The sequence below is a fragment of the Salvelinus namaycush genome, chromosome 31 (genome assembly GCF_016432855.1).
Source record: "Salvelinus namaycush isolate Seneca chromosome 31, SaNama_1.0, whole genome shotgun sequence".
NCBI classification, from domain to species: Eukaryota; Metazoa; Chordata; class Actinopteri; order Salmoniformes; family Salmonidae; genus Salvelinus; species Salvelinus namaycush.
Window position 1 is genome coordinate 38388498 of NC_052337.1, and position 22578 is coordinate 38411075.

Here is a 22578-nt window from a genome sequence, read left to right on the forward strand (position 1 = left end):
TGGCCAATAATATGTTGGTATTGAAAGAAAACCAGTGTGTGTGTGCGGCCTACAAGCAGACAGGTGTGTCCCATAAGTATGTGTCCCATAAGTGTATGTCCCATAGTGTGTGTCCCATAAGTGTGTGTCCCATAGGTGTGTGCCGGCATGACAATAATACTACACTACCCACAACACCATGCGTTAGACAGACACAGCCATGTTGTAGGAAATCCGTTTGTGGTGGATTACAGTAATCCGACAGCAGAGTCTGGACGATACATTTGATCACGACCAAAACCCAAACCGAGAGGCCTGGACCAAATGAGGTACAGCCAAGAACAAACAGATGAAATTAAGACATGAACTGATGCGCGGTGTGTAAACCTGAGCAAAGTGACAGTGAGATTGGCTGGAAATCGTTTCCTGGACTGGAGCGGTCGATTCATCTGACAGAAATTGACAGCAGCTGGCTAGCTAACGTTACCTCCGCAGCGCAGGGCAGAGAGACAAGGCAGGAAAAAAGCTTTCATTTAGTGGTTAAAGTGATCTTCCCCTTTCCCTCCCCCTCACATCTATAGCTAGCTAACTAATTTACGCTCCTGCCTAGTTGATCTGCACTGCCCTAGTCTGCAAGCCCGCTGCCGTAGAGGAAGGCTGCGGATCCAGAGGTGCTGTTCGAGCTAGCTAGCTAGCAGCACGGCTAGCTCATTTCACCAGCTAGCCTGCTAGCTACGCCGAGGAATTCACACCATTAGCTAGCTGTTTCCTGCTGGGGAAGATACACCGAGATGTCGGTGACGAAAGACCAAACGCCAACCAAACTGTCCACCACCGAGCGGCCCATTAAAGGTATACAATCGTATCTCTATTAATTCAGCAAGTGGTTGCAGAGAATTTAACGTTAGCTAGCTAGTTACACGATTATTACAGCTAGTTAGTTAACTAGTAATCAAGCTAACTAATTTAGCTAACTAGCTAGTTAGGTCATTGTTGTAAACTGTTTGGCTTGTTTGGCGCAAGTGGGATAATATGGCATCTGTTTATTTCCTAGCTACCTTGCTAGCTTGTTAGCCTGCAGTACTAGTAGGAGGACATGACATGTCATGATAGAATGTCAAGCAGCTAGCTAGTAAATATTTGACACCAAATAACTTAGATTTGGCCGTCAATATTGGACTAACAAACTAGGTAGTCAACTGTTTTTGAGCCTCCTAGTCCTAGCTTGATTCTATTTTTGTTGAATCTGACTGAACTGAAATAAATGTCTGTCTGTCTGGTGTATGTCTGGTTCAGTAGACCTGTGTGTGTGTGAGAGAGAGAAAAAGAGAGGGTGTGTGTGTGATGGTCTACACACACACACACACACACACACACACACGGTTCCTGCGGCATATGTTGAATGACTGTCAGTGGATTGAGTGCCATAGAGCGGGTCTTTTTGATTCACAGCCTGGGTGGCCTATTAGGGGGGGGGGGGGGTTGCTTTGCTACCAAATTGCAACATTTGCTTTTGAAGTATCTGATTCTATTTGTAATGGACTTGAATGGTACAGCATGCAGATGTAAGGCCTAACAGTGCATAGCTACTGCACTGTCTCAACTGTAACAGGTAGCAGGTACTGCGTGTAGCCTGATCTAACACTGATCTATATTATGAAAATAACAACAGGACTCATGGACTTTGGGTTAGGCCACATGGAGTGACGAGGAGTAAGTAGTGACCTCTGGCTTTATGACAATGTCCTTTGTTGTGGACCCAAAGAGAGAGTGAGAGTGAGTGATAGGTTCAGTGGGTAAGTGGTGCTTAGGAGCATGAAGATGATGAGGTCATTATACCTGCATCTCTCAGACGCTGCCAGGCTAACCATCATCCTACAGAAAGCACTAGGCTATATACGATCACATTGCTAGCCCTCACACACTCATACAAAGGTCTATAGCATGACTCTGACATGACCACTGACCTCCCTGGCTGTGACTGACCAAGATGCTCCCCCCTCCCTCCACCGCTCAGACCGTTCTACCTCCATTCTTGCTTCTTGCTCCTTTATCTTTTGATTTTGTTGTATTTCATCTTATTAATTGAAATGTTTTTCTTGTATGTGTTAGTCTACTCTAATTCAGCTTTTAGCTGGCATAGTACACATTCAATTACATTTCAAAAATATTCTTTAAGTTATATACACACACTTGTGTAAATCAAAATCTGCTTAATCTGATGTTACCTGTAGTTGTAAATGTATTTTTATAGCATTTAAAATAAAATAGAAAGTTGGCATCTCTCGTGCTAATATTTTGATTAGTGGCAGACCGTTGTTTGTCAAAATAATGCAGCCTATGCCTTTAAATGTTTCTAGTACTACGCGAGCATGCATTTGAAAAGAATTGGCTGCGATCAATAATCCGTTTTGGTCAGAGGTGTGTGTGTGGGCGCCTGTGTGTGTGGGTTGTCAATGCTCTGTGAGGGTTGACGTTTTGACCTTTTGGCTTATTTACCGATGGTAACCTGATCAGGCCAGCCAGCTGCATCGCTCTGCCTGTGTAACGACTATGTCTTTATACATACATGCATGTATGGATATGGGCCCTGATGCAGGTCCCAGGGAAGAACTCTATCATATACAGTAGCTATGCCCGGGACTAGAGTGTGTTTAGTGTGCAGTCACTCTGGATAAGATGAACCACTATTCAGTGTATGGGTTAGATATGATGAACTAGTTTAGTGTGACATGATTGGCTCAGTCTGTCTGTGTGACCTGCTTCTGTTTTGAAGTTTTACACTAACTAGATCACTCGGCCGAGAAAGCCGATAGAGATATATAGCCAGACCGAAGGGAATAAATATTTTTACTATTTTCATATCGGAAATTATGGATGCAATACCTGGCGCCACGCCGACGATAACATAAAAGACTGGGTTCTAATGAATGAATGGTAGATTATTAATGTGGCTAGGATTTAACACTTAATATAGCCCGGAGACAGACAGACAAGAGAGAGAGACACATATAGAGATGGTTATTTGCCAGTCAAACCTGCTCTTCCTGATAGAAGTAACTAGTCCTAATGCAAATGTGACGCTCTATTCTTACCCACTGACTCAGCCATGCAGTACACCCATAAACGCTCTCTCTTTCTCTAGAGTCACCTCTTTATGTGAAAGGATGGGCACCCTGAGGTCTCCAGAGGGTGTGTCCTGGGGTTCAATTGACCAATAGATACATTAGGGGGTGGGTCCTGGGGTCAATTGACCAATACATGCTTGAGGGTGTTTAATGCACCAATTATTTACAGTAGTTAGCAAGTTAGTGTTAGTAGTAGAGGTCGACCGATTATGAATTTTCAACGCCGATAATGATTATTAGAGGACCAAAAAAAGCCGATACCGATTAATCTGCCATTTAAAAAAAATATAAATTAATAATATATTTGTAATAATGACAATAACAGCAATACTGAATGAACAATGAAATTTTTTATTTTAACTTAATATAATACATAATCTATTTAGTCTCAAATAAATAATGAAACATGTTAAATTTGGTTTAAATAACACAGTGTTGGAGAAGAAAGTAAAAGTGCAGTATGTGCCATGTAAAAAAGCTAACGTTTAAGTTCCTTGCTCAGAACATGAGAACATATAAACGCTGGTGGTTCAATATTCCCAGTTAAGAAGTTTTAGGTTGTAGTTATTATAGGAGTTATGACGTGTCGACTATTTCTCTCTATACCATTTGTATTTCATATACTTTTTGACTATTGTATGTTCTTATAGGCACTTTAGTATTGCCAGCCTAATCTCGGGAGTTGATAGGTTTGAAGTCAAAAACAGCGCTGTGCCTCAAGCATTACTAAGAGCTGCTGGCAAATGCAGGAAAGTTTGAATGAATGCTTACGAGCCTGCTGCTGCCTACCACCGTTCAGACTGCTCTATCAAATCATAGACTTAATTATAATATAATAAGCACAGAAATACGAGCCTTTGGTCATTAATATGGTCAAATCCGGAAACTATAATTTCGAAAACAAAACATTTTATTCTTTCAGTAAAATACGGAAACGTTACGTATTTTATCGAACGGGTGGCAACCCTAAGTCTAAATATTGCTGTTACATTGCACAACCTTCAATGTTATGTCATAATTATGTAATATTCTGGCAAATTAGTTCACAGTTAGCAACAAGCCAGACGGCCCAAACGGTTGCATATACCCTGACTCTGCTTGCACTGAACGCAAGAGAAGTGACACAATTTCCCTAGTTAATATTGCCTGCTAACATGAATTTCTTTTAACTAAATATACAGGTTTAAAAAAAGATACTTCTGTGTATTGATTTTAAGAAAGGCATTGATGTTTATGGTTATGTACATATGTGCAAAGATTGTGCTTTTATCGGCAATGCGCTTTGTTAAATCATAACCTGTTTGGCGAAGTTGAAGTAGGCTGTGATTCGATGATAAATTAACAGGCACCGCATTGATTACAGTTAAAGTCGGAAGTTTACATACACTTAGGTTGGAGTCATTAAAACTCGTTTTTCAACCACTCCACAAATTTCTTGTTAACAAACTATAGTTTTGGCAAGTCGGTTAGGACATCTACTTTGTGCATGACACAAGTAATTATTTAGATTATTTCACTTATAATTCATTGTATCACAATTCCAGTGGGTCAGAAGTATACATACACTAAGTTGACTGTGCCTTTAAACAGCTTGGAAAATTTCAGTGATGTCATGGCTTTAGAAGATTCTGATAGGATAATTGACATCATTTGAGTCAATTGGAGGTGTACCTGTGGATGTATTTCAAGGCCTACCTTCAAACTCAGTGCCTCTTTGCTTGACATCATGGGAAAATCAAAAGAAATCAGCCAATACCTCAGAAACAAAATTGTAGACCTCCACAAGTCTGGTTCATCCTTGGGAGCAATTTCCAAATGCCTGAAGGTACCACGTTCATCTGTACAAGCAATAGTATGCAAGTATAAACACCATGGGACCACGCAGGCGTCATACCGCTCAGGAAGGAGACGCGTTCTGTCTCCGAGAGATGAACGTACTTTGGTGCAAAAAGTGCAATCCCAGAACAACAGCAAAGGACCGTGTGAAGATGCTGGAGGAAACAGGTACAAAAGTGTCTACGTATATCCACAGTAAAACGAGTCCTATATCGACATAACCTGAAAGGCCGCTCAGCAAGGAAGAAGCCACTGCTCCAAAACTGCCATTAAAAAAAGCCAGACTACGGTTTGCAACTGCACATGGGGACAAAGATCGTATTTTTTGGAGAAATGTCCTCTGGTCTGATGAAACAAAAATAGAACTGTTTGGCCATTATGACCATTGTTATGTTTGGAGGAAAAAGGGGGAGGCTTGCAAGCAGAAGAACACCATCCCAACCGTGAAGCACGGGGGTGACAGCATCATGTTGTGGGGGTGCTTTGCTGCAGAAGGGACTGGTGCACTTCACAAAATAGATGGCATCATGAGGCAGGAAAATTATGTGGATATATTGAAGCAACATCTCAAGACATCAGTTAGGAAGTTAAAGCTTGGTCGCAAATGGGTCTTCCAAATGGACAATGACCCCAAGCATACTTCCAAAGTTGTGGCAAAATGGCTTAAGGACAACACAGTCAAGGTATTGGAGTGGCCATCACAAAGCCCTGACCTCAATCCTACAGAATATTTGTGGGCAGAACTGAAAAAGTGTGTGCGAGCAAGGAGGCCTACAAACCTGACTCAGTTACACCAGCTGTCAGGAGGAATGGGACAAAATTCACCCAACTGACCTCCGACTTCAACTGTATTTCCAAGTAGATATAAGTCAAAACTGTAACTCGGCCACTCAGGGACATTCACTTTCTTCTTGGTAAGCAACTCCAGTGTAGATTTGGCCTTGTGTTTTAGGTTATTGTCCTGCTGTAAGGTTAATTTATCTCCCAGTGTCTGGTGGAAAGCAGACTGAAACAGGGTTTCAGTATTTGTATTTATTATGGATTCGCATTAGCCAAGGCAGCAGCTACTAGTCCTGGGGTACAGCAATATTAAGGCAGTTATATACAATTTAAAAAACATTACAATACATTGCACATATTTCTCAACACATTAAGTGTAAGCCCTCAGGCCACTCCTCTACTACCTCATATCTCCAACACAAAATCCACGTCTTCACAGTCCCTGCTGTTCCATAAGGTGTATTTTTATCTGTTTTGTTACATCAAATTTTACTGCTTGCATGAGTTATTTGATGTGGAATAGAGTTCCATTTAGTCATGGCTCTATGTAGTACTGTGCGCTTCTGGTAGCATGTCTTGTGGGGAATGCATGGGTGGCCGTGCTAGTAGTTTAAATAGACAGCTTGGTGAATTCAACATGTCAATACCTTTCTCAAATTGTAGACCTCCACAAGTCTGGTTCATCTTTGGGAGCAATTTCCAAACGCCTGAAGGTACCACGTTCATCTGTACAAACAATAGTACCCAAGTATAAACACCGTGGGACCACGCAGCCATCATACCGCTTAGGAAGGAGACGCGTTCTGTCTTCTAGAGATGAACGTACTTTGGTGCGAAAAGTGCAAATCAATCCCAGAACAACAGCAAAGGACCGTGTGAAGATGCTGTAGGAAACAGGTACAAAAGTATCTATATCCACAGTAAAATGAGTCCTATATCGACATAACCTGAAAGGCCGCTCAGCAAGGAAGAAGCCACTGCTCCAAAACTGCCATTAAAAAAAGCCAGACTACGGTTTGCAACTGCACATGGGACAAAGATCGTACTTTTGGGAGAAATGCCCTCTGGTCTGATGAAACAAAAATAGGACTCAGTTACACCAGCTCTGTCTGGAGGAATGAGCCAAAATTCACCCAACTTATTGTGGGAAGCTTATGGAAGGCTACCCAAAATGTTTGACCCAAGTTAAACAATTTGAAGGCAATGCTACCAAATACTAATTGAGTGTATGTAAAATAATGACCTATTGGGAATGTGATGAAAGAAATAAAAGCTGAAAGAAATAATTCTCTCTACTATTATTCTGACATTTCACATTCTTAAAATAAAGTGGTGATCCTAACTGACCTAAGACAGGGAATTCTTACTAGGATTAAATGTCAGGAATTGTGAAAAACTGAGTTTAAATGTATTAGGGTAAGGTGTATGTAAACTTCTGACTTCAACTGTATATGCAACGCAGGACAAGCTAGTTAACCTAGTAATATCATCAAGCATGTGTAGTTTGTTTTTTATAAGATAAGTTTAATGCTAGCTAGCAACTTACCTTGGCTCCTTGCAGCCACAAGGTCCTTTTGACGCTGCATTCGCGTAACAGGTGGTCAGCCTGCCACTCAGTTTCCTTGTGGATTGCAATGTAATCGGCCATAATCGGCACCCAAAAAAGCCAATTTACCGATTTTGTTATGAAAACTTGAAATCGGCCCTAATTAATTGGCCGTGCAGATTAATCAGTTGACCTCTAGTTAGTAGTGTGTATTCGGTTAATCCAGGCTGCATCACATCCGGCTGTGATTGGGAGTCCCATAGGGCAGCGCACAATTAGCCCAGCATCGTCCGGGTTTGGCCGGGGTAGGCCGTCATTCTAAATAAGAATTTGTTCTTAACTGACTTGCCTAGTAATAAAAACAATTTTTTAACAAATGTTGTTTTATTTTGTTGTAGCGGTGCCCTACCCCCCTGGTTCCAGGCTGACTGTAAAGGACCTGTATGTAGATGGGAAGCCCAGTGTTGAGGTACTGAAGAGCCATCTGGTTAAGGAAGGCCGCCTTGAGGAGGAAGCAGCTCTACGCATCATCACTGATGGAGCCAACATCCTGCGACAAGAGAAATGCATGCTGGAGGTGGAAGCACCTATTACAGGTAACCTCTGACCTCTAATTAACCCTTAACATATTCCGACAGACGGACCTCTAACGTGTGTGTGTTGCAGTGTGTGGGGATGTCCATGGCCAGTTCTTTGACCTGATGAAGCTGTTTGAGGTGGGCGGCTCGCCCAACAGCACCCGCTACCTGTTCCTGGGGGACTATGTCGATCGAGGGTACTTCAGCATCGAGGTCAGTGTGTGTTTCAGCATCTGCTGTTTCATCTGACATTTGGAGTCATGGCCTGTTACACAGCCTTGAGTCGCAGGGCTTAGGAGCACGTCTTTAAATAGACATGAAGCACACTACCCAGTAGCACCGCCCTCCCCCACACAGACAAACAGAAACACACACTACCCTCCCTAACCCAACACACACTGTTGGGTTTTGTGTCCCACTTTAAAAATATTGTGGGAAGGCTGTGAATAGCATGTATTCTAATGAATTAAAGAGATACTCCGGTACTTTTGTAGTTCTGTAAGTAGCGCTGTAGAGCCAGTAGTTGTGAAAGTAGACCTTTAGAGACAAGTGGTCCCTGAAAATTCCGTACTAAGTCACATAGTGTATGTGAAGATGTGAAGATATGTGCCCCACGTCATTGCTCTCCTTCTTTCTGCTGTGTGTGCATCTTGCTAGCTCTCAATCAAATGGCAAGGAACTGAATCTCATTGTCTAGAACTTGAATTGCTAGAGGCCTGGCGCACGGGGGGGTGGGTGAGAAAAGTTGGCCTTTATCCTAGCTGTGGTGATCATAGCTAATGCTAGCATCATGATAGGAATCATAGCTGAAGCTAGCATCATGATAGGAATCGTAGCTAACGCTAGCATCATGATAGGAATCGTAGCTAACGCTAGCATCATGATAGGAATCGTAGCTAACGCTAGCATCATGATAGGAATCGTAGCTAACGCTAGCATCATGATAGGAATCGCAGCTAACGCTAGCATCATGATAGGAATCGTAGCTAACGCTAGCATCACGATAGGAATCGTAGCTAACGCTAGCATCACGGTAGGAAATCGTAGCCGAAGCTAGCATCACGGTAGGAATCGTAGCCGAAGCGAGCGTCACGATAGGAATCGTAGCCAAAGCGAGCGTCACGATAGGAATCGTAGCCAACGCTGGCGTCACGATAGGAATCGTAGCCAACGCTGGCGTCACGATAGGAATCGTAGCCAACGTTGGCGTCACGGTAGGAATCGTAGCCAACGTTGGCGTCACGGTAGGAATCGTAGCCAACGTTGGCGTCACGGTAGGAATCGTAGCCAACGTTGGCGTCACGGTAGGAATCGTAGCCAACGTTGGCGTCACGGTAGGAATCGTAGCCAACGTTGGCGTCACGGTAGGAATCGTAGCCAACGTTGGCGTCACGGTAGGAATCGTAGCCAACGTTGGCGTCACGGTAGGAATCGTAGCCAACGTTGGCGTCACGGTAGGAATCGTAGCCAAAGTTGGCGTCACGGTAGGAATCGTAGCCAAAGTTGGCGTCACGGTAGGAATCGTAGCCAAAGTTGGCGTCACGGTAGGAATCGTAGCCAAAGTTGGCGTCACGGTAGGAATCGTAGCCAAAGTTGGCGTCACGGTAGGAATCGTAGCCAAAGTTGGCGTCACGGTAGGAATCGTAGCCAAAGTTGGCGTCACGGTAGGAATCGTAGCCAAAGTTGGCGTCACGGTAGGAATCGTAGCCAAAGTTGGCGTCACGGTAAGAATCGTAGCCAAAGTTGGCGTCACGGTAGGAATCGTAGCCAAAGTTGGCGTCACGGTAGGAATCGTAGCCAAAGTTGGCGTCACGGTAGGAATCGTAGCCAAAGTTGGCGTCACGGTAGGAATCGTAGCCAAAGTTGGCGTCACGGTAGGAATCGTAGCCAAAGTTGGCGTCACGGTAGGAATCGTAGCCAACGTTGGCGTCACGGTAGGAATCTCATGGTAGGAATCGTAGCTAGCTATCGTTAGCATCTTAGCTATGATTCTTATTATGATACTAACGTTAGCATCATGAGAAGGATCTCACACACACTCTTTCTATCTTCAGTGTGTGTTGTTCCTGTGGACTCTGAAGATCAACCACCCCACCACTCTGTTCCTACTCAGAGGAAACCATGAGTGCCGACATCTCACAGAGTACTTCACCTTTAAACAAGAGTGTGAGTGGTCCTTGTGTATTTAGTGTGAGTGGTCCTTGTGTATTTAGTGTGTGCGCCTGTGTGTGGGTGTGGGTGTGCCTATGTGTGGGTGGGTGCATGGGTGGAATAGTAATAATGTCCTCTTTGTTGTGTTCTAGGTAAGATAAAGTACTCTGAGCGTGTGTATGATGCGTGTATGGAGGCGTTTGACTGCCTTCCCTTGGCTGCGCTCCTCAACCAGCAGTTCCTGTGTGTCCACGGAGGCCTGAGCCCTGAAATCACCTGCCTGGATGACATACGCAAGGTATGACCCCTGACCTCTAACCCCTGACCTGCTCTGGGTTAACGTAATCATTTTAATTGGTTTAGCTGGCTATGTTAAGTGTTTTGACTGGTCTAGTGAGTTATTTAACTGTGTTTAATTGGGGAAACCCTGTAGATCAACTTTGTTTAACTCTGTGTTGACCAGCTGGATCGGTTTAAGGAGCCCCCTGCATTCGGACCCATGTGTGACCTGCTGTGGTCGGACCCTGGAGAAGACTACGGCTCTGAGAAGACCCAGGAACACTTTGCTCATAACTCTGTTCGAGGCTGCTCCTACTTCTACAGTTACCCAGCAGTATGTGACTTTCTGATGAACAATAATCTGCTGTCAGTAATACGAGCACATGAAGCCCAGGACGCTGGGTGAGTATTATCCATAATATGACGCATTGAATAATATTCATATTAATAGTAGTAGTAGTATAATACTGTTTCGTGATATAAACAGTGTATTTCCTGTTTAATGTGTATTTCAGGTATAGAATGTACAGGAAAAGCCAGACGACAGGTTTTCCTTCTCTGATCACGATCTTCTCCGCTCCGAATTACCTGGACGTGTACAACAACAAAGGTAAACAAATTACCAAGGCCACACTCCATTTCAAACCATGACAACAAGGTAGAAACCAGGACAACAAGGTAGAAACCATGACAACAGGATAGAAACCATGGCAACACAGGGTAGCTAGATAGATTATGTATATATGTGTGTGTGTCCTTGTAGCGGCAGTGCTGAAGTATGAGAACAACGTGATGAACATCAGGCAGTTCAACTGCTCCCCCCACCCCTACTGGCTGCCCAACTTCATGGACGTCTTCACCTGGTCTCTGCCCTTTGTAGGCGAGAAAGGTGAGTGTGTGTGTGTGATAACGTTGTGCTCCATGTTACCTTTGCAAAACTGACCTGTGAGATAATGTGGTGTGTGTGTGGTAACCCTGTGTGTGTGTGTGTGTGTTCCTACAGTGACAGAGATGCTGGTTAACGTGCTCAACATCTGCTCTGACGACGAGCTCATGTCTGAAGGAGACGACACCTGCGAGGGTAAAAAAAAAAACACACACTGTTTTTATATTGACTTTCAATGTAAGCAAATGATGAGGAGAGGCTGAAATAGCAGCATTTTGATTCTTCAAGGAGGAACTGAAACTTAAGGAAGTGAAGTTGTTTTTGACTGAAGTGCATTATTGCTCATCACAGATGAGGGTTGTTAGAACAAATATCTGTATATAATGACTAGGGATGGGGGTTTGAAATAATTTCACTATTGGAATAGTATCATGCATTTTTTTTCATATTCGAAATACATGTGACTCTTCTAACCTGAGCACTGCTGCGTGAGGGATCAAGGCTGCCGCGCTATTGCTGCAGCTGCAGATGGGCCGGTTTGTAATTTATGAGATGGGAACGAGCAGACGGGGGAAGAGAGAGCAACTCTACTTCAGCCTAGACTATCTAACTTGTAGCAGCCACAGTGTTATTTATGACCCCATATAACAGTGCCTGTCTTGACTGGAGTAGCCTAGAGAAGCTAGCTCAGCTAGTTGAGGCAACATGCTGCACTTTCTCCCAAACCCCCATTCAGATAAAACAACAGCCTACCTGTTGGTTGCTCGTTGTAGCCTACTCTTTCTCATATCTGTAACTTTTAATTCTGTCATTTCATCCATTTTGCATTGCTTTAGTAAACTCTCACTCCACTTGCTACACGCTGAGCCTCTTTGCCCCCTTGATTGGCCAGCAAAAACAACAAGTTACACACATGAAGGCTACCGGTCATCTGTCAGTATTTTTATGTGGCGCACCGTGCACATTGTAAAAACTCAATTGAGAAGTTTGTTGTTTTATGAAATGAATCATTTGAAATGTCATGGTATGTTCTTGTATGCAACTATGTCACATGAATATTACATTTTGCTTTATTAGAAAAAACCTTTTCAGTTATAAAATAGGCCTATCATTGTTTTCTCGCTAAAATGTATACTCTCACAAGCATTCAAATACTAGCATCCGTTCAAATATTCAAAGAACCGTACACATCCCTAAAATTGACCAGAGGCTCATCTTGCCGCCCTTGAGTCGTTGTCTCAAAGGCAGGAAGGCAGGCGACAAGCTTAGGTGCAAGATAAGCCCATAGAAACGCATTGGGTTATTTTAGACAGATTTTGGCGAAAGTGAAACCTCTTGCTTCGCCTCTTCCTCTGGTTAACAGCATCAATTATAAGTTTGAGACTGAAGGTCTGCTTTTAAAGAGCAACTGCCCCTAAAAACCAACTTCTCATTTAGAAAATAGCCTATGTGGTGTTAATATTAGTCAGAATATGAGTCAGAAATATTTATTCTACTCTCAAAATGTACTATTAAGTGTAAATAAGAACATTTTGGTCGTAAAGTCCGTCTCATCCAAAACCGAGTGTTGTGAGATTTGTGGACGAGACAGTGTTGTGTGATTTGTGGACGAGACAGTATCACAACGTGAATGAAAGTGGGGTTTGTTTCACATCAAACCACATGCCCCCAGCTGGCTGCACACAAGTAATGATCAATCCGGAGTGCAGCTGCACACGACCGTATGTGGTACATTTAGCCTAGGGACCATTGGTAAATTGCACGATGACTTATAAACCTCAAACCAACTATATATATATTTTTTAATTCATGTACACATTTTGAAAGCATTTAATGATAACTAAAAGGTGTGCCGAAATGAAAATATTGACTCATTTACATTGTGTAATCTATTGACAAACACAAACTAGCCCCGGAGATATAGTGCCTTCAGAAAGTATTCATACCGCTTGACTTATTTCACATTTTGTTGTTTTACAGCCTGTTATCATTTATTTTTTAACATTTTTATAAAATATCACCCACAAGCTTGCCATATACAGTTGAAGTCGGGGTGCTTTGCTGCAGAAGGGACTGGTGCACTTCACAAAATAGATGGCATCATGAGGCAGGAAAATTATGTGGATATATTGAAGCAACATCTCAAGACATCAGTCAGGAAGTTAAAGCTTGGTCGCAAATGGGTCTTCCAAATGGACAATGACCCCAAGCATACTTCCAAAGTTGTGGCAAAATGGCTTAAGGACAACACAGTCAAGGTATTGGAGTGGCCATCACAAAGCCCTGACCTCAATCCTACAGAATATTTGTGGGCAGAACTGAAAAAGTGTGTGCGAGCAAGGAGGCCTACAAACCTGACTCAGTTACACCAGCTGTCAGGAGGAATGGGACAAAATTCACCCAACTGACCTCCGACTTCAACTGTATTTCCAAGTAGATATAAGTCAAAACTGTAACTCGGCCACTCAGGGACATTCACTTTCTTCTTGGTAAGCAACTCCAGTGTAGATTTGGCCTTGTGTTTTAGGTTATTGTCCTGCTGTAAGGTTAATTTATCTCCCAGTGTCTGGTGGAAAGCAGACTGAAACAGGGTTTCAGTATTTGTATTTATTATGGATTCGCATTAGCCAAGGCAGCAGCTACTAGTCCTGGGGTACAGCAATATTAAGGCAGTTATATACAATTTAAAAAACATTACAATACATTACACATATTTCTCAACACATTAAGTGTAAGCCCTCAGGCCACTCCTCTACTACCTCATATCTCCAACACAAAAACCACGTCTTCACAGTCCCTGCTGTTCCATAAGGTGTATTTTTATCTGTTTTGTTACATCAAATTTTACTGCTTGCATGAGTTATTTGATGTGGAATAGAGTTCCATTTAGTCATGGCTCTATGTAGTACTGTGCGCTTCTGGTAGCATGTCTTGTGGGGAATGCATGGGTGGCCGTGCTAGTAGTTTAAATACACAGCTTGGTGAATTCCACATGTCAATACCTTTCTCAAATACAAGTAGTGATGGAAGTCAATCTCTCCTCTACTTTGAGCCAAGAGAGATTGACGTACATATTATTAATGTTAGCTCTCCGTGTACATTTAAGGGCCAGCCCTGCTGCCAATTGTAATTTTCCTAAATCCCTCTTTGTGGCACCTGACCACACAACTGGACATTAATCCAGGTGCAACAAAACTAGGGCCTGTAAGACCTGCCTTGTAGATAGCGTTGTTAGGAAGGCAGAGCAGTGCTTTATTGTGGGAAGACCTCTCCCCATCTTAGCTACTGTTGCATCAATGTGTTTTGATCATGACAGTTTACATTCCAGGGTTATTCCAAGCAGTTTAGTCTCCTCAGCTTGCTCAATTTCCACATTATTCATTACAAGTGAATGATTTGTCCCAAATACAATGCTTCTTGTTTTGAAATATTTAGGACTTATTTTTTACCACCCATTCTGAAACTGACTGCGTCTCTTTAAGTGTTGCAGGGGTTTCACTTGCTGTGGTAGCTGACGTGTTGAGTTATTAGGATACATAGACACACATGCTTTACTCAGAGCCAGTGGCAGGTCATTAGTAAAGATTGGAAAAAGTCAGAGGCCTAAACAGCTGCCCAGGGGAATGCCTGACTCTACCTGGATTATGTTGGAGAGGCTTCCATTAAAGAACACGCTCTGTGGTCTGTTAGACAATTCACAATATAGCAGGGGGTGTAAAGCCATAACACAAGTTTTTCCAGCAGCAGATTATGATTGATAATGTCAAAAGCTACACTAAAGTCTAACAAAACCGCTCCCACAATCTTTTTATTATCAATTTCTCTCAGCCAATCATCAGTCACTTATATAAGTGCCGTACATGTTGAATGCCCTTCCCTATAAGCGTGCTGAAAATCTTTTAATTGATCTACTGTGACGTTTGCTTCCCTCCAGGCCTGTAGGCACACACATTCCAGTAGGCTTAGACAAATTTTATTTGTCACATGCTCTGAATGCAACAGGTGTAGACCTTAAAGTGAAATGCTAAATAGGAGTAGCAATATCGTCCGCTATCATCCTCAGTCATTTTCTATCCAAGTTGTCAGACCCAGGTGGCTTGTTATTTTTTTCACCTCTTCCACACTTACTTTACGGAATTTAAAATTACAATGCTTGTCTTTCATACTTTGGTAAGTTATGCATGGATGTGTAGGTTCAGAACTTGTTATTGGCATGTCATGCCTAAGTTTGCTAACCTTGCCAATGAAAAAATCATTTAAGTGGTTTGCAATATTAGTGGGTTTTGTGATGAATGAGCCGTCTGATTCAATGAATGATGGAGCAGAGTTTGCCTTTTTGGCCAAAATGTAATTTCAGGTGCTCCACAGCTTTTTACTATCATTCTTTATCATTTATCTTTGTTTCATAGTACAGTTTCTTCTTCTTTTGGTTCGGTTTAGTCACATTATTTCTCAATGTACGGTGTGTTTGCCAGTCGGTTGTGCAGCCAGATTTATTTGCCATTCCCTTTGCCTCATCGCTCTCAACCCTACAATTGTTCAATTCCACATCAATCCACACTGATTTAAAATGTTTTTACATACATTTTCTTAATAGGTGCATGCTTATTTAATAACTGGAATAAGCAATTTCATAAATGTGTGAAGTGCAGCGTCTGGTTGCTCCTCATTATCCAGGCATTATCCATCACAACTGGCCGTGATTGGGTGTCCCATAGGGCGGCGCACAATTGGCCCAGCGTCATCCTGGCTTGGCCAGTGTAGGCCGTCATTGTAAATAAGACTGACTTGCCTAGTTAAATAAAGGTTAAAAAAATAAAATGACACACCACATCTTCAACATAGGAATCAGTAGAAAACGTCTTGTATGACCTCTTATACACACTATATTAGGCCCAGCCTTTGGAACTCTGGTTTCCCTGGGTTTGGCTGCTATATAATTATCACTACATCTGTTGGATTTGGATAGTGCTTTAAAGCCGATTTCTGCAGCATTAGTAAAGATGTGATCAATACATGTTGATTTCATTCCTGTGCTGTTTGTAACTACCCTGGTAGGTTGACTGAACCATGTTGCATGCACTGATTACAGTTGGAAGCTTTTTCTTGAGTGGGCAGCTTGATGAAAGCCAGTCAATATTTAGGTCACCCAGAAAATACCTCTCTGTTGATATCACATACATTATCAAACATTTCACTGCATTATCCAGATACGGACTGTTTGCACTTGCTGGTCTATAGCAGCTTCCCACGGGAATGGGCTTTAGGGGAGGCAAATTAATCATCTGTAGCCATATTACTTCTACAGCATTTCCTCTAAGCTTTACAGGAATATGACTCATACACGGCAACACCTCCACCATTTGGCATTCCTGCCTCTTCTGAAGATGTTGAAACCATGTATTGCTACCACTGTATCATCAAAAGGTATTATCTAAGTGACTTTCAGAGATAGTCAGTATATGAATGTTATCGGTTACTCTCAAGTTCATTTTAGCACTTTTTGGTGTTTCTTTTTGTATTGCTTTACTTGACAAGCTTATTAGAGGTAGACATGACAGTGATATTTATGTTTAAGCTGATGATGCAGGGTGAGCTGCACACAGTGGACATCCTTCTAAGGCAAACCGGCTCAGTGCTAACAGTGTAACTCAGGTTCATAGGCCCATGATTACTGCATACAAAATATGTAGGATTGGCAGAGACACTCAGGGGAGTTAGAGGGACAGAAATGAGGTTACTTACATTATGACTGCCAACGCCCCTGGGACAATGTACATTTGCAGCAGCACTACGACAACTCGGCGACTCAAGGGTAGGGATTATCTGAGCAGGGCTTGGGTCACTGATAAATCATTTTCTCAAAGCAGCCTTGAAATGCGTGGACAGGGTTAGGGCTGGGCGATATGGCCAAAATATCATATTGAGGTATTTCAACAACAACAAAAATGACGATTTGACGGTATTTTAGGTTTTTAAATAATTAAAGTAAAAAAAAATATTGAAAACAAGTAGTGCGTGGTCCTAGGGTGGCAACACATATATTAAAAGTGATTTGCAATGGGTCTTTCTCCGTTCTGATTGTTTTATGCTTCAACCAAAAACAATTTTCAGCATTTTCATACATTTCAGATCATTTCCACACTGCCACGAAGGGATGCACGATATGGGCAAACAATCTAGGTCATATTTTTCAGCAAATGTTGCAATATCGATTTGACTTGCAATTTAGAGCAAAACACTTGGGTGAACTGTTGTAATCATGGAAATAGAATGATTAGCCTAATTCTATAGTTAGAATATAATAGTGTGCACTTTTAATAGTGTTTTGACATGACAATGAATTAAAATGCAAGGGAGGAGTTATTGTGGCAGGGTAGGAACCAAAGTGTTGATAAGTGTTTCCTCGGGGATGCTATAATCTTGGGCTACATTTAATGTTTTCTCTTAGCTACTTCATGTAGCTAACATATTCATTCTTTGCATATTCCTCTTTGATTTAGAAGGTACTGTTGCGCAAACAACATGCTGATTTAGGTCTATATCACTGGTATTACCAGGTTGTATAGCTATTTACGTTTGCTCTGACTCAGTACATTTATTAGCTAGCCAGCCAGCTAAAACGATTTAGGCCCAACTTGCTAAGAAAAGACAAACTAGCTGTTTGCAGATGTAACAAACACAAACTAATAGTGTAATTATAGAACGCTACTGGATTTATATTAAGTTGCAAAGTGAAAACAGCATTGTTGTCATCAACAATGACCTCATCTGGCTTAACTGGTGCCTCCAGAGATGAAACCTCTCATCGTCACTCAACGCCTAGGTTTACCTCCATTGTACTCACATCCTTCCATACCATTGTCTGTACATTATGCCCTGAATCTATTCTGCCACGCCCAGAAATCTGCTCCTTTTATTCTCTTTCCACAACGCACTAGACGACCAGTTCTTATAGCCTTTAGCTGTACCCTTATCTTACTACTCCTCTGTTCCTCTAGTAATGTAGAGGTTAACCCAGGCCCTGTAGCCCCCAGTTCCACTCCTATTCCCCAGGCGCTATCATTTGTTGACTTCTGTAACCGTAAAAGCCTTGGTTTCATGCATGTTAACATCAGAAGCCTCCTCCCTAAGTTTGTTTTATTCACTGCTTTAGCACACTCCGCCAACCCTGATGTCCTAGCCGTGTATGAATCCTGGCTTAGGAAGGCCACCAAAAATTCAGAAATTTCCATCCCCAACCACAACATTTTCCGCCAAGATAGAACTGCCAAAGGGGGTGGAGTTGCAATCTACTGCAGAGAGAGCCTGCAGAGTTCTGTCTTACTATCCAGGTCTGTGCCCAAACAGTTCGAGCTTCTACTTTTAAAAATCCACCTTTCCAGAAATAAGTCTCTCACTGTTGCCGCTTGTTATAGACCCCCCTCAGCCCCCAGCTGTGCCCTGGACACCATATGTGAATTAATTGCCCCCCATTTATCTTCAGAGCTTGTACTGTTAGGTGACCTAAACTGGGATATGCTTAACACCCCGGCCGTCCTACAATCTAAGCTAGATGCCCTCAATCGCACACAAATTGTCAAGGAACCTACCAAGTACAACCCTAAACATGGGCACCCTCATAGATATCATCCTGACCAACCTGCCCTTTAATACACCTCTGCCGTCTTCAACCAGGATCTCAGCGATCACTGCCTCATTGCCTGCGTCCGTAATGGGTCCGCTGTCAAATGCCCACCCCTCATCACTGTCAAACGCTCCCTCACTTCAGTGAGCAGGCCTTTCTAATCTACCTGGCATCCTGGAAGGATATTGACCTCATTCCGTCAGTAGAGGATGCCTGGTTATTCTTTAAAAGTGCTTTCCTCACCATCTTAAATAAGCATTCCCCTTTCAAAAATTGTAGAACTAGGAACAGATATAGCCTTTGGTTCACTCCAGACTTGACTGTCCTTGATCAACACACAAACATCCTGTGGCATACTGCATTAGCATCGAATAGCCCCCGCGATATGTAACTTTTCAGGGAAGTTAGGAACCAATATACAGAGGTAGTTAGGAAAGCAAAGGCTAGCTTTTTCAAACAGAAATGTGCATCCTGTAGCACAAACTCCAAAAAGTTCTGGGACACTGTAAAGTCCATGGAGAATAAGAGCACCTCCTCCCAGCTGCCCACTGCACTGAGGCTAGGAAACACTGTCACCACTGATAAATCTATGATAATCGAGAATTTCAATAAGCATTTTTCTCCGGCTGGCCATGCTTACCACCTGGCTACCCCTACCCCGGTCAACAGCTCTGCACCCCCCACAGCAACTTGCCCAAGCCTCTCATTTCTCCTTCACCCAAATCCAGATAGCTGATGTTCTGAAAGAGCTGCAAAATCTGGACCCCTACAAATCAGCTGGGCTAGACAATCTGGACCCTCTCTAAAATGATCTGCCGCAATTGTTGCAACCCCTATTACTAGCCTGTTCAAACTCTTTCGTATCATCTGAGATCCCTAAAGATTGGAAAGCTGCCGCGGTTATCCCCCTCTTCAAAGGGGGAGACACTCTAGAACCAAACTGTTACAGACCTTTTGCCTTTTCTAAAGTCTTCGAAAGCCAAGTTAACAAACAGATCACCGACCATTTTGAATCCCACCGTACCTTCTCCGCTATGCAATCTGGTTTCCGAGCTGGTCATGGGTGCACCTCAGCCACGCTCAAGGTCCTAAACGATATCATAACCGCCAATGATAAAAGACCGTACTGTGCAGCCGTATTCATCGACCTGGCCAACTTCACCATGCTCAAAGCGATTTTCACTGTTTACTTTTTCTTATTTTTACCCATCTACGAATAGGTGCCCTTCTTTGCAAGGCATTGGCAAACCTCCCTGGTCTTTGTGGTTGAAATTGTGTTTGAAATTCACTGCTCAATTGAGGGACCTTACAGATAATTCTATGTGTGGGTTACAGAGATGAGGTAGTCATTCAAAAATCATGTTAAACACTATTATTTCACACAGAGTGAGTCCATGTAACTTATTACGTAACTTGTTAATCACATGTTGTATTCCTGAACTTATTTAGGCTTGCCACAACAAAGGGGTTGAATACTTATTGACTCAAGACATTGTAGCAATTTTGACAAACAATTCTACCTTGACATTATGGGGTATTGTGTGTAGGCCAGTGACAAAACATAAAAATGGAATCCATTTTAAATTCAGACTGTAACAACAACAATATGTAAAAAGTCAAGACATGTTAATACTTTCTGAAGGCACTGTAGGCTATCCAAAGTCAAACCAACTTTGCCACGATCGCACACCAGCCTGCTGAAGGTAATTGGCTAAATAGTTTGGCTAACACTTCCCACCTGCAAATGCACACACGAAATGCCCAAGTCAAACCAGACCCCGACACCAACTCACGTTTAAATTCAGTCATGGCCGCTAGCATTTCTTAATGAACCAAGTGTAAAACGTGGCCAAATCAGGAAGGGCAGTGGCCCTATAAACACTGTTCAGTCTTAAATATCTGTTGTTGCACAATACCTTATCAAAGCTTCTATTGATGCCACATGCCAGCTGAGTATCAGCTGAGCTGTGTGCGTGTTTGTGCGGGTGCACGCGTGTTCGACTTTAAAGGTGAGTCGAGATGGACTGATCTACATATCCCCTAGCATCATAAATAACTACTCAATAATATTTATAGATCAGTCGGTCACAATTTACCCATGAGTTTTGATGCACTTGAACACTGCCAGTGTGTGATGTGCGTGTGACTATGAAGGGTAGTTTTAGTTTCACCAGTCCCTTACCTCTCCCCCCTCTCACTCCCCATTCCTCTCTCTGTCTCTCTCTCAGCTGGAACTTCTGCTGTGAGGAAGGAGGTGATCAGGAATAAGATCCGAGCGATCGGGAAGATGGCCCGTGTCTTTTCTGTACTCAGGTAAGTGTTTGTGTGTGTTTGTCTCTATACGGTTTTATTGATGACGTAATCAACCTCTGTAAAGGTATTTTTTATTTTATTTAACCTTTATTTAACCAGGAAGGGCTCATTAAGATTTGAAATCTCTTTTTCAAGAGCGTCCTGGCCAAGATAGGCAGCACCAAGTCATTACACAATTACAGACAGACTACTTGTAGTTTTTCATGTTATCTAGTAAAAACCATAGAATTCACAGGAGTATAACAAAATCATAAAACAGCAAATTAAAAACATTGACAAGTCAGGGAATCAGTCTCAAAATCCTTCATCAGTGATTTAAAAATACCAATCAGGACAAGTTCTTCCAGTTTAAAAGTATTTTGTAAGGTGTTCTAAGACGATGGCGCTGAGTACATAAAAGCCCTTTTACCAAATTCAGTTCGGACATTTGGAACAGTTAGCAGGATAAAGTCCAGCGAACGAAGAGAGTACCCACCACATTTCTGAACAATAAAAATGCCCAAATAAAATGGTAGTAAACCCAAAATGGCTTTGTAAATAAAAGTATACCAGTGACTGAGCCTACGAGTGACTAGAGAAGGCCAGCCAACCCTGGTATACAAAGTGCAGTGGTGCGTAAGGGTTTTGCAGTTTAAAATAAATCTCAATGCTCCATGGTAAAGAGTGTCAATTGATCTCAAACACTGAGCGGTAGCATTCATATATAAAATATCCCCATAGTCTAGTATAGGCATAAATGTAGCTGATACTAGCCTCCTTCTGGCTTCAAAAGAAAAACAGGCCTTATTCCTAAAATAAAATCCCAACTTCAGCTTCATTTTTTTGTAAGTTGTTGAATATGCAATTTAAGAGAGGCCGTCATCAATTAAAATTCCAAGATATTTATGAGGTTACAGTCTTAATCTCCTTGCCCTGACAGGTAGTAATAGGTGAAAGTTTCAGAGGTCTATTTCTTGCTTTAGAAGACACCATTAGTTTAGTTTTGTCAGTATTGAGGATAAGCTTAAATTGACACATGGTATGTTGAACAGTATAAAAAGCAGTTTGCAAGTTCTGGAAAGCTTTTGTGAGAGACGACGCACAACAATAAATAACAGTATCATCAGCATAAAAGTGAAGTTGTGCATTTTGCACATTTTTGTCTTAATTATTTATATAAATAGTGAATAAGAGGGGACCAAGTACAGAGCCCTGGGGCACACCATTACAGACAGTATTGATGAAAGATTATATCTGGCCTTGGTTAGGTTTAGCTTTCAATACAATCTGTGTACGGTGCCTCCCTTGTAACAACCATGCTTTTGAATTTGAAAATGGAATTTGTGTGTGTTGACAGAGAGGAGAATGAGAGTGTGTTACAGCTGAAGGGGCTGACCCCCACTGGGGCCTTACCTGTAGGAGTTCTGTCTGGAGGACGGCAGACCCTGGAGAGCGGTATGTATACACACCTAAACCTACACACAAACATACACCTA

General features: G+C 42.3%; 1 protein-coding gene across 2 annotated transcripts in view; it reads left to right on the top strand.

The window, feature by feature from the left end:
• The first annotated feature begins 212 nt into the window (after positions 1-212).
• The window catches only part of LOC120025674 (serine/threonine-protein phosphatase 2B catalytic subunit gamma isoform-like), a 28083-nt gene continuing 5717 nt past the window's right edge, over positions 213-22578 (top strand). For both annotated transcript variants that reach the window (XM_038970229.1, XM_038970228.1), the window contains exons 1-11: positions 213-831; positions 7668-7865; positions 7936-8060; positions 9902-10013; positions 10151-10296; positions 10462-10679; positions 10793-10887; positions 11041-11166; positions 11281-11358; positions 21019-21103; positions 22440-22537. In XM_038970229.1, the coding sequence (XP_038826157.1) occupies positions 771-831; positions 7668-7865; positions 7936-8060; positions 9902-10013; positions 10151-10296; positions 10462-10679; positions 10793-10887; positions 11041-11166; positions 11281-11358; positions 21019-21103; positions 22440-22537 (1342 nt within the window). In that variant the 5' untranslated portion in view covers positions 213-770. The remainder of the gene's footprint in view (positions 832-7667; positions 7866-7935; positions 8061-9901; positions 10014-10150; positions 10297-10461; positions 10680-10792; positions 10888-11040; positions 11167-11280; positions 11359-21018; positions 21104-22439; positions 22538-22578) is intronic.